This window comes from Ornithorhynchus anatinus, chromosome 17 (assembly GCF_004115215.2).
Source record: "Ornithorhynchus anatinus isolate Pmale09 chromosome 17, mOrnAna1.pri.v4, whole genome shotgun sequence".
NCBI lineage: Eukaryota > Metazoa > Chordata > Mammalia > Monotremata > Ornithorhynchidae > Ornithorhynchus > Ornithorhynchus anatinus.
In genome coordinates this window covers 21,691,183-21,703,535 of record NC_041744.1, presented here as the reverse complement: position 1 = coordinate 21,703,535, position 12,353 = coordinate 21,691,183, and the positions used below count along the sequence as shown (strand labels likewise).

The window sequence follows — 12,353 nt, the reverse complement described above, 5'->3', positions numbered from 1 at the left end:
TGACCTTGGGTCTCCCCCGGCGCTCACAACAGTGCTTGGCACATAGTAAGGGCTGAACCCATCCCATCAAGGTTATTATGATTCCAGTCCTCCGCACGTAGTAAGCGCTCAACAAATACGAGTGAATGAATAAATGAATGTAATGAAAATACGAGTGAAGGAACGATGATGATGATGATGATTCTCCCCACTGTCCCGTGCGGGGCCCGGGTGGAAAAACACAACAGGAAGTTAAGGAAATCAAAACCAACCTGCCACCACTGCCCTCTTGTCTGTCCTCCTGTCCATCTATCTTCCTGTCCATCCTTCTTTCCATCTATCTTCCTGTCCATCTGTTTTCCCGTCCGTCCTTATGTCCATCTATTTTCCTGTCCGTCCGTCCTTATGTCCACCTATCTTCCTGTCTGCCCTCCTGTCCATCTATTTTCCTGTCTGTCTGCCCTCCTGTCCATCTATTTTCCTGTCCGTCCGTCCTTATGTCCATCTATTTTCCTGTCCGTCCATCCTCATGTCCATCTATTTTCTTGTCCGTCCGTCCTCCTGTCCATCTATTTTCCTGTCCGTCCGTCCTCCTGTCCATCTATTTTCCTGTCCGTCTGTCCTCCTGTCCATCTATTTTCCTGTCCGTCCGTCCTCCTGTCCATCCGTCCTCCCGTCCATCCATTTTCCTGTCTGTCCTCCTTTCCATCTATTTTCCTGTCCTCCTGTCCATCTATTTTCCTATCCGTCTGTCCTCCTGTCCATCTATTGTCCTGTCCGTCCGTCCTCCTGTCCGTCCATCCGTCCAACTATTTTCTTGCCTGTCCGGCCTCCTGTCCATCGGTCCCCTTGTCCACCTATTTCCCCGCCCGTCCGTCCTCCCGTCCACTTACTTTCCCGTCGATGTATTTTCCAGCCCGTCGCCCCGTCCTGTCCGTCCATCCCGTCGGTCCGCCCGTGGGGTGGTGGGCCCCGGAGACGCCCTGCTGGCCCCAGGACCGGCCCGGGCCCTCCGGGGGGGAACAGGGACAGGCCAGGGCGAGGAGGGGATCCGATCCTCTCGGACGGGGCGGTAACCATCACAATCATAATGAGGAGGAGGTATCTGTCGAGCGCTGGGGGAGGACGAGGGGAGGAGGACAGGGACGGGGCATCCGGGGCCCCGAGGGAGGGGACGACGGGCTGGGGTCGGGAGGCCGTGAAGGGGAGGGGAGAGGCAGAGGCAGAGGCAGAGGCAGAGGCAGAGGCAGAGGCAGAGGGAGAGGGAGAGGGAGAGGGAGAGGGAGAGGGAGAGGGAGAGGGAGAGGGAGAGGGAGAGCGCGCGGGGGCGTCGGGACTCACGGCGCTGAGGCGGATGCCGCTGTGGGTCTGGGCCGCCATCTTGGTGGGTCGGAGAGCGTCGGCGGGGCGGGCGGGCGGGGCGGGGCGGGGCGGGGGCCGGGCCCGCTGAGGGAGGCCCCACTCGGCCCGCCCCCACTTCCGGGAGGCCTCCGCGCGCTCCCGCCCCCGGCGCACGCGCACTGAGCCCCGGCCTGCCTCCCTCCCTGCCTCCCTCCCTCCGCCGAAGGCGAGCTCAGGCCTTGCCTTCCAATCCCGCCCCCTGGCTCACTTCCCTCCTCTGCCCAAGGGGGAGGAAGCCAGGGAGTCCCACGTGGGACCGTCCCATGACCCACTATCCACCCCAGTGTTGGGTAGAGAAGCAGCGTGGCTCAGTGGAAAGAGCACGGGCTTTGGAGTCAGGGCTCATGAGTTCGAATCCCAGCTCTGCCACTTGTCGGCTGTGTGACTGTGGGCGAGTCACTTCACTTCTCTGTGCCTCAGTTCCCTCATCTGTAAAAATGGGGATTAAGACTGTGAGCCCCACGTGGGACAACCTGATTCCCCTATGTCTACCCCACCGCTTAGAACAGTGCTCGGCACATAGTAAGCACTTAACAAATACCAACATTATTATTATTATCTCTTCCTTCCTTCATTCAATAACATTTATTGGGCGCTTACTATGTGCCGAGCACTGTACCAAGCGCTTGGAATGAACAAGTCGGCAACAGATAGAGACGGTCCCTGCCGTTCGACGGGCTTACGGTCTAATCGGGGGAGACGGACAGACGAGAACAATGGCAATAAATAGAGTCGAGCGCTTACTATGTGCCAAGCACTGTTCTCAGCGCTGCGGGGGATGCAAGGCCATCAGGTGGTCCCACATGGGGCTCCCCGTCTTCATCCCCATTTTCCAGATGAGGTCACTGAGGCCCAGAGAAGTGAAGTGACTTGCCCACAGTCGCACAGCTGACGATGGGAGGACCCGGGATTAGAACCCATGACCTCTGACTCCCAAGCCCGGGCTCTTTCCACTGAGCCACGCTGCTCCTCGCTCGCAGCTCTGCCCATAGTAAGCACTTAACGAATACCGGCATTATTATTATTATTGCCTCACGATGAGCGCTTAACGGATGCCACCGTCGTTATCCATCGCCACCGGTCAGCTGTGTGACTTTGGGCGAGTCACTTGGCATCTCTGGGCCCCAGCTCCCTCGTCTGCCAAATGGGGATGAAGACTGGGAACCCCACGTGGGACCGTCTGATGACCCTGTATCCACCCCAGCGTTTACAGTGGTGCTTGGCACACAATAAGCACTTAACAAATACCACCATCATTATTATTATCATCATTATTATCATTATTATTATTATTAATCGCCACTCTTACTAAGCGTTTGGAATGTACAGTTCGGCAACAGAGACAATCTCTGACCAGTGACGGGGGAGACGGACAGCATTGAGCGTTGACTGTGTGCAGAATACTAAGCGCTTGGAAAGTGTGATACAGCAATAAAGAAATACCACAGTTATCTTATTATTATTCTTACATCATCCCTTTGGGGTAGGTGGCAACCCTTGGAGACCAACCGGCCTTACCGTCCTCTAGGTGCTAAACTTTTTATGGGCAGGGAACACGTCCATTAATTCTGTTGTATTGTCATCATAATAATTATGGTACTTGCTAAGCGCTTTCCATGTTCCAAGCATTGTTTCAAGTGCTGGAGTAGATAGATGTTAATCAGGTTGGATACAGTACCTGGCCCACCTGGGGCTCCCACTCCTAATCCCCATTTTACAGAGGAGGCAGCTGAGGCCCAGAGAAGTGAAGTGACTCACCCAAGGTCGTACGGCAGACACGAGGCAAAGCGGGGACTAGAACCCAGGTCCTTCAGAATCCTAGGCCCTCTCCACTAAGCCGCACTGTTTGTACTCTCCCAGACACTTAGTACAGTCCTCTGCATGGAAGAAGCACTCAAGAAATACCATTGATTGCTTCAGAATGGAGAGGAGCAATGAACAGGGAGTGTGTCGTGTTTAGTGCGGTCAATCGCTGGCATTATTCCTTTTCCAGGCGGCCCAGGTGGACGATAAATGGGTGCATAAATGGCTTGTTTGTGCTTGAAGACACACTGTTATGTAAGAAGAGAAGAGAATGGGCAGTTGATGATCCTGAGGACCCTACAACAGCCAGAATAGGTGGTCTGTTAACCCCTGGTGAACTGCTTGGGTCACGTCCTCCCACGGTCCTGGAATTCCCTCCCTCTTCACCTCGGCCAAACTAATTCTCTTCCCCTCTTCAAAACCCTTCTTAAAGCTCACCTCCTCCAAGAGGCCTTCCCAGACGGAGCTTCCCTTTTCCCTCTGCTCCCTCTACCCCCCCTTCACCTCTCCGCAGCTAAACCCTCTTTTCTCCCCTTTCCCTCTCCTCCTCCCCCTCTCCCATCCCATCCCCTCAGCACCGTACTCATCTGCTCAACTGTATATATCTTCATCACCCTATTTATTTTGTTTAATGAGATTTTCATCGCCCTGATTCTATTTATTTGCTATTGTTTTAATGAGATGTTCTTCCCCTTGATTCTATTTATTGCCATTGTTCTTGTCTGTCTGTCTCCCCCGATTTGACTATAAGCCCGTCAAAGGGCAGGGACTGTCTTTATCTCTAACTGTCTCTATCTGGGAAGCAGCGTGGCTCAGTGGAAAAGAGCCTGGGCTTCGGAGTCAGAGGTCATGAGTTCGACTTCCGGCTCTGCCACTTGCCAGCTGTGTGACTGTGGGCAAGTCACTTAACTTCTCTGTGCCTCAGTTACCTCATCTGTAAAATGGGGATTAACTTTGAGCCCATGTGGGACAACCTTATTACCCTGTATCTACCCCAGCGCTTAGAACAGCGCTCTGCACATAGTAAGCGCTTAACAAATACCAACATTATTATCTGTTACCAATTTGTACAATCCAAGCTCTTAGTACCGTGCTCTGCACATAATAAGCGCTCAATAAATACTGTTGAATGAATGAATGAATGCTTGGCAGCCCAGCACAGAGAGCACCAGACAAAAGATGATTCAGTCATATCTGGAAGACCCATAACTGGCAAAGTGCTCACAATCTACCAGTGGTATTTACTGAGCGCTTACTGGGTGTGGAGCACCATACTAAATGCTTGGGAAAGTATAATTCAAGAGAGGTGGTAATTGCCTACCAGGAGTTTTCAGTCTAGAGGGAGAGACGGATATTAAGATAAATTAGAGAGGGGGAATAGCAGAGTATGAGGATACATTCATAAATGGTGCAAAGGAGGAAAAGAGGTGATTCCCTGCCCTGGAGGGGCTGACGGCCTAGTTGGAGAGCTTGGGCACTGACAGTTACAGTCGATCACCATGACTGGAGAACATCCACAAATAGTCCACAGATCCACAAGGGGAGGGAAGCCAGAGAGAGGGTGCCGATTTTTTTTTTTAATGCTATCCGTTAAATGCTTACTATGTGCCGGACACTGTACTAAGCGCTGGGGTAGATACAAGCTAATCAAATTGGACCCAATCCAGGTCCCACATGGGGCTTGCAGTCTTAATCCCCATTTTACGGGTGAGGTGACGGCGGCGCCGAGAAATGACTTGCCCAGGGTCCCATAGCAGACACTAAAGGTTCTTATTCAGTTCTCTGGAAACACCTGTCCTAGTTGAAAGTTAACGTTTCCTTCCTTCCTTCATTCAATCTTATTTACTGAGCACTTACTGTGTGCAGAACACTGTACTAAGCCTTTGAGAGAGTACACTACCCCAATGAACAGACACGGTCCCTGCCCATGAGTTTATTCATTCATTCAATAGTATTTATTGAGCCCTTACTATATGCAGAGCACTGTACTAAAAACTTGGAATGCACAGTCTAGAGGACCAGGGACTACCCAACCCAATCATCCTGTATCCACCCCAGGGCTTAGTACAGTGCGTGGCACATAGTAAACACTTAGCAACTACCACGATTATTATTATTACTACAAAGAGCCCTCCTTTGTGCTTGAAGGTGATGTCCAGTGGGTAGAAAGACTGATGTTGTCTATGGGTGTGGCCGGGCCTGGGCTGGATGTGTGAAAGGCCCGAGAATAGGGAGTGACGGGGCGGGTTCCCCTCGGTGTCGAGTGGATCGGGGGCAGGGCCGCTCTCGCTCCGGTCATCCTCCTCCTCCTCTCAGAAGGATGACCCTAGGAGGACCCGAGCAGGGATCACCCCTGGTCGGGACCCGGCCCGTCCGGCCCTCCCGCCCCGGGCGTGAGTCTTCAGGTGGAAAGCCAAGTGGCGGTTGCAGTCGAAGGCCTTCCCACAGCGGGGGCACCGGTGTGGATCCCCTGGTGGCCGAAGAGGTCGGAGGGCCCCTGGAAGGGGCAGGTGGCAGGTGGGCCCGGCTCCGCGTTGTGACCTCTTGGGGAGCACCAGGGTCCGGTGCCGGCGGGAGAACCGGAAGCATTCCCTGCACCGACACACCTGGCCCCTCTGCGTCCCCCCACCCCGGGAGTCAGCGGACCCCCAAACACCTCCCATTATCGGAGGCAACTGTTCTGTTGGCTGGCTAACGGGGTCACCACCCCGGCCAGTCCGATCCGACTCTCCCATACCCACAGCCTCTTCCCGGAGGATGACTGAACCTGCTCTGTCGGCAGGTCGGCGACCAGAATGTCCCAAATGCCTAACAGTGCAGATACAATCCACCGTTTGCCGCCCACGGCGGTCATCATTAGCAGCGGTGCAAAGCTTCCTGCCGAGTGCCCTGCCCTCGATCTCTGGAGCTCCTAGGGTGCAGGTCACTTCTGACTGGTGGCTAGAGCACGGGCCTGGGAGTCAGAAGGTCGTGGGTTCTAATCCTGGCTCTGACACTTGTCTGCTGTGTGACCTCGGGCAAGACGTTTCACTTCTCTGGGCCTCCGTTATCTCATCTGGAAAATGGGGATTGAGACCGTGAGCCCCACGAGGAACAGAGACTGTGTCCAACTCAATTTGCTTGTATCCAATCCAGCGCTTAGTAAGCGCTTGGCACTGCACAAAGTAAGCGCATAACAAACCCCATCATTTTTTTCCCAAGCTCCTAGCTGGCAAGCGGTGTAACCTGAGCAAAGGCTTATTGCTTTACAAGCCTGGCTGACCATCCCTTCCTCCTCAGGGTGCCAATGTGGGGTTGAAACTTCACCCAGTGGCAATCGCAGAAAGAAGGAGGGGGAAAAAAGAGATCTGTTTGGAATTTGGGAGAGTGAATGACTTTTGAAGGCCTCAGCGGGTCATTTCAGGGGACTAGGTGACTTCACTTGTCAATCTGCTCAATTAACCTCTAATCAACATTTGAAGTGTGCTGGGGTCTAAAGCTGAAGTCACAGCATGGCCTAGTGGAAAGAGCACAGGCCTGGGATACCTGTTCAGTCATTCATTCAATAGTACTTATTGAACGCTTACTATGTGCAGAGCCCTGTACTAAGCGCTTGGAATGAACAAGTCGGCAACAGATAGAGACAGACCCTGTCGTTTGACGGGCTTACGGTCTAATCGGGGGAGACGGACAGACGAGAACAAAGACAATAAATAGAGTCGAGGGAAGAACATCTGGTAAAAACAATGGCAACTAAATAGAATCGAGGTGATGTACATTTCATTAACAAAATAAATAGGGTAATGAAAATATATACAGTTGAGCAGACGAGTACAGTGCTGAGGGGATGGGAAGGGAGAGGGGGAGGAGCGGAGGGAGATGGGGGGAAAAGAGGGTTAAGCTGTGGAGAGGTGAAGGGGGGGCGGTAGAGGGAGTAGAGAGAGAAGGGGAGCTCAGTCTGGGAAGGCCTCTTGGAGGAGGTGAGTTTTAAGTAGGGTTTTGAAGAGGGGAAGAGAATTAGCTTGGCAGAGGTGAGGAGGGAGGGTGTTCCAGGACCGCGGGAGGACGTGGCCCGAGGGTCGACGGCGGGATAGGCGAGACCGAGGGACGGTGAGGAGGTGGGCGGCAGAGGAGCGGAGCGTGCGGGGTGGGCGGTAGAAAGAGAGAAGGGAGGAGAGGTAGGAAGGGGCGAGGTGATGTAGAGCCTCGAAGCCTAGAGTGAGGAGTTTTTGTTTGGAGCGGAGGTCGATAGGCAACCGCTGGAGGTGTTTAAGAGGGGGAGTGACATGCCCAGATCGTTTCTGCGGGAAGATGAGCCGGGCAGCGGAGTGAAGAATAGACTGGAGCGGGGCGAGAGAGGAGGAAGGGAGATCAGAGAGAAGGCTGACACAGTAGTCTAGCCGGGATATAACGAGAGCCCGTAGCAGTAAGGTAGCCGTTTGGGTGGAGAGGAAAGGGCAGATCTTGGCGATACTGTAAAGGTGAGACCGGCAGGTCTCGGTAACGGATAGGATGTGTGGGGTGAACGAGAGAGACGAGTCAAAGATGACACCGAGATCGCGGGCTTGAGAGACGGGAAGGACGGTCGTGCCATCCACGGTGATAGGGAAGTCTGGGAGAGGACCGGGCTTGGGAGGGAAGATGAGGAGCTCAGTCTCGCTCACGTTGAGTTTTAGGTGGCGGGCCGACATCCAGGTGGAGACGTCCCGGAGGCAGGAGGAGATGCGAGCCTGAAGGGAGGGGGAGAGGACAGGGGCGGAGATGTAGATCTGCGTGTCATCTGCGTAGAGATGGTAGTTAAAGCCGTGAGAGCGAATGAGTTCACCGAGGGAGTGAGTGTAAATAGAGAACAGAAGAGGGCCAAGAACTGACCCTTGAGGAACTCCAACAGTTAAAGGATGGGAGGGGGAGGAGGCACCTGTGAAGGAGACCGAGAATGACTGGCCAGAGAGATGAGGAGAACCAGGAGAGGATGGAGTCCGTGAAGCCAAGGTGAGATAAGGTGTGGAGGAGGAGGGGATGGTCGACAGTGTTCTAATCTCGGCACCACCCCTTGCCTCTGGGTGACCCTGGGCAAGCCATTTCCCTTATCTGAGCCTTGGTTTCCTCGTCTGGAAAATGGGGTTGACACCTGTTCTCCCTCTCTCTTGGACTGGGAGTTCCTATGGGTCGGGAACTATATTTGACCTGATTTGATTCTCTCGCATCTACCCCGGTGCTTAGTACAGTGATTAGCAAGTAGCAAACCCTGAACCATACCCCAATTATTATTGCTATTAGTTTTTAAATTAGACAAGGAGAATGGCTGATGATCATTGGCCTTGTTTCCACTGCAAAGTGAAGAAGTCAGGTGTGTCATTTTAACAGTTCCTTGGCCTAAAGGACGGATTAGAAAAACCTTGGTCCCTTCAGCCATGCGATGACTGGTGTCTGGAAGTCCGAGCTACGCTCCTGTGCATTGTTCTATGGGGAAAATAAGTAACTTTAGAAGAGGGAGCTTTTGTGTGAAAGATTCAAAAACAATTTTTTTTTAATGGTTTACCTGGTTAGAGAAACAATACATTCTCAGAGAGACAAACACCCATATACTTTCGCTCTGGAATACATGACTTTTGCTTCATTTTCTCTGAATTTTTTCCTTCATATCATGGCAGGGATCGGGGGTGGGGGGAACAGGTGGAAACCAAAGAGGTCTCCTTTTTTTTAGGACGTTAAGCGCTCTTGCTTCTCATTGCCTGAACTGAAAAGAAAAGGCCAAGTCTCTGACTTGGTACAACACAAGGGATTCTGGAAGAGGAGTTTCATGCCAATGAGAGAAGTCTGAAATGCACTTCTAAAAAGGAGAGAATGAATCCCAAGAAAGCCCTCCCCCACCCCCCCGCCCAGAACCTTTCCTCTTCCAGATCACAACCCGGTGTCCACCACAGACGATTCCACACGAATGGAAAACCTTGCAGGTTGGCTAGGATTCCAGATTTTCCAGAAAGTCATATTCAACGCTTTCTTCAAGGTGTTTCAAAATCCTTGAGCCATCTCCAGCTGGGTAGTCCATGAACAGAGACTCTGAAGGGCTCTGGGAGTGGTTATTTTGGGTTTTAAAAGCCCAGCTGAGAGTCCTGAAGAACGGAATTAGCTGCAAGATGCTGGATATTGGATGCTGATGTAACAGAGGAAATTCACACTTCACCATCCTCTGGTTAACACTGTTAGAATCCTGTAAACACACACACCACAAAGCGTCAGGCGGCATGGCCTAGTGGAAACGTGCCAGGCCGGGAGTCAGAGGACCTGGGACCTGGCCCAATCTCTCGTCTTCTGTGTAACTTTTGGGCAAATCACTTAATCTGGGCCTCAGTTTCCTCATCTGTAAAATGGATATTATATTTTATCCCCTCATATTTAGACTCATAAAGGACAGGGATTGTGTCCAGCCTGAATATCTTGTACCTTCCTCAGGCTTAGGACAGTGGTTGGCACAGAGTAAGCACTTAATAAATCCATAATAATTATATTATCATATTTAGCTACACTGTGTAAATACTATGAGTGGATTGATCTAAACTTGTCATTTTGAGTGACAATTCTGTCTCATCAACCCAAATCTGGGGGTCTGGGATCAAGAGCAACTGTTCCGCTTAGCAGCGGTCGGTGGCAGATGGGTTGCTGTACGCTTCTTGTGGGCAGGGAACATGTCAACCAACTGTGTTGTACTGTCCTCTCCCAAGTGCTTAGTACAGTGCTCTGCACACAACAAGTGCTCAATAAATACCACTGATTGCCTGGAAGATGGCGAGGGCCCCGCTCACATTGACAAAGGCCCACGGAGAGCTTGTTTCTCCCAGCCACCAGACGTTTCAATGTGGAAGATCTGCCTGGTTTGGGTTCTTCTATAAAAGGTGATTTATCTTTTTTTTACCCCATATTTCCGTCTCAGAAGTTCCACGATTCGAACAATGTGCGGCTTGCATTCTTCGTGGCTCTCCATCAGGTCCGAGGGAAGGGGAGGGGTCTCCGTGTCCACCTCGGGAACGAACGCCCACCTATACCTACGTAAGATACCGCCCGGTGTCAGACGGCTTGCGGCCTGGAGCCCGTCTCTACGTCAGCGGAGCCTGGGCAGGCCTCAGACGACTCCCGGCAGAAGCGGGAGGGGCTGGAGATGTCTGATCTGTAGATTATGGGCCTGGGATCAGGGGCATCCTTTACTGAAACCTCTGAGGGGAGAGAGTTTCAAGAAGAGGCACACTAAAGGCGGGGTTAGGGGGAACGGGACGTTGGGCAGAACTGGGTCATTCGGACTACAGGGCCACACCCATCTTGAAGAAGGAATGCCGGACAAGCCGTTCCAAAGGCAGAATCCCCGCCTGCTTTAAAAATCAAAAGACTTTCTCCCCGCCGGAGGCTAGGCCAACTTACATCTGAAACAAAGGCATCTTGTCGGGAGGAAAAGAAAGAGCCGTGTCCAGGAATCTGCAGGCCGATACATACAGCACCAGTTCGTTCTGCTGGATTTCCCCACTGCCATCTGCTCCTGTGGCTTTATGCCTGCTCACTTTGCCGTTGGACCTGTACGGTTTACCGAGAAGGCAAAAAACGTCTCAGAGATACATTAAATCCCTGCAACAAACAGAGTCGGTCGACAGTCTCCCTGCCCACAGGGAGCTCACAATATAGAAGGGGGAGAGAGACATGAAGTCATGGGTAGGTACACAAATCCTGTGGGGGGTGGAGTGGAAATCAAAGTGCTTAGAGGGTACAGACGCTGAGATCGAAAGATTTCTTTAAATGGTAATTAATCAAGTTAAAGTTGTAGGCCTCAAGCCAGCCTCTAAGGAGAGATCAGTGTTTGTCCATGACAGACAGTTCAAAAGACCATCTGGATTCCCTATCAAGGTGTTCAAAGGAGGGTATGAATTTTGGGTACACTCTCGCTTTTGTGTATGTGTAGAATGGTTATGTTGTGATGTACTTCTCTGTGTTGCACAAGTGTGTTTTGTGGGGAGAAATCGATAGTAATAATAATAATGATGATTATGATGGTATCTGTTAAGCACTTGCTGTGTGCCAGGTACTGTACTCAATGCTGGAGGTAGATACAAGGTAATTGGGTTGGACACAGTCCCTGTCCCACATAGGGCTCATAGTCTTAATCCCCATTTTACAGATGAGATCACTGAGTCCAGAGAAGTGAAGTGACTTGCCCAAAGTCACACAGCAGACAAGTGGCAAAACCAGATTAGAACTCAGGTCCCTCCTGACTCCCGGGCCCATGCTCTATCCACTGGGCCATGCAGCTTTTTCCACACATCCCATGGTTCAAGATGCTCCTTGTTTTGCAGTGAGGATCTTACTATGACATATATTGTACCTATCCAAAAGGAGACCCAACATATCAGCAAGTCCTGAGTCTGAGTTTCCAGGGTAACACGAATCATTCAGAAAACCAGTCAACTTAGAGGGAACTTCTATATCCATGCGCATAAGGTCCCTTAAAGATCCCCATGAGCTCACAGTGGGACAAAGAGGAAGTCGGGATGGTGTTGGGGTCAAAAGTAGGACAACGTTTGGGGCGAGGAATGGGGGATGTTACATACGATGCGTCATCCGGGGATGGGCAAATACAACATGAAAGGCAGAACGTGAAACTAATCAGGGTCTGCCTGTCAGCATCTGTGGGGGGAGGTACAGCGTGGTTTAGTTTATAGTTCACAGGCCTGGGAGTCAGAAGGACCTGGGTTCGAATCCCGACTCTGCCACAGGTCTGCTGCCTAATCTTGGGCAAGTCACTTCACTTCTCTGGGCCTCAGTTACCTCACCTGTAAAATGGCGATTAAGAGTATGAGCCCCAAGTGGGGCAGGGACTATCTCCAACCTGATTTACTTGTATCTACCCCAGCACTTACAGTGGTGCTTGGCACGCAGTAAGGGCTTACCATCTACCGTAATTATTATTAATTACTATTATTATTACTGCCTGGTTATCCGGTGAAAGCTCAGTCATCTGTCCAAGTAAACGCTTATTGTTTTATTTCCGGGGCCTCCTTACTCCTCATGATTGGATTTGGCAGAGGCTCGGCACGGCATTAGCTGGGAATGGCCGTCTTGCTTCTGCTGGACTCTGGAATGCATGAATGAATGAATGCTGAACTCTCCCGGGTGCCTAGTTCGAAGCTCTACATGAAAAAGGCATT

The 12,353-nt window shown here is 51.7% G+C and overlaps 2 protein-coding genes across 8 annotated transcripts in view; both read right to left on the bottom strand.

The window, feature by feature from the left end:
- Positions 1-1,391, bottom strand: part of MORC3 (MORC family CW-type zinc finger 3) — a 39,161-nt gene extending 37,770 nt beyond the window's left edge. For all 4 annotated transcript variants that reach the window (XM_029081851.1, XM_039914419.1, XM_029081853.2 and 1 more), the window contains exon 1: positions 1,321-1,391. In XM_029081851.1, coding sequence (XP_028937684.1) covers positions 1,321-1,359 — 39 coding nt within the window. In that variant the 5' untranslated portion in view covers positions 1,360-1,391. The remainder of the gene's footprint in view (positions 1-1,320) is intronic.
- A 7,283-nt stretch (positions 1,392-8,674) lies between these two features.
- The window catches only part of DOP1B (DOP1 leucine zipper like protein B), a 58,598-nt gene continuing 54,919 nt past the window's right edge, over positions 8,675-12,353 (bottom strand). For 2 of the 4 annotated variants that reach the window (XM_029082207.1, XM_039914463.1), the window contains 3 exons: positions 10,579-10,728; positions 10,079-10,208; positions 8,675-9,376 (listed from right to left, as the gene is read on the bottom strand). In XM_029082207.1, coding sequence (XP_028938040.1) covers positions 9,125-9,376; positions 10,079-10,208; positions 10,579-10,728 — 532 coding nt within the window. In that variant the 3' untranslated portion in view covers positions 8,675-9,124. The remainder of the gene's footprint in view (positions 9,377-10,078; positions 10,209-10,578; positions 10,729-12,353) is intronic. The other 2 variants (XM_029082204.2, XM_007669734.3) reach the window with 1 other exon arrangement.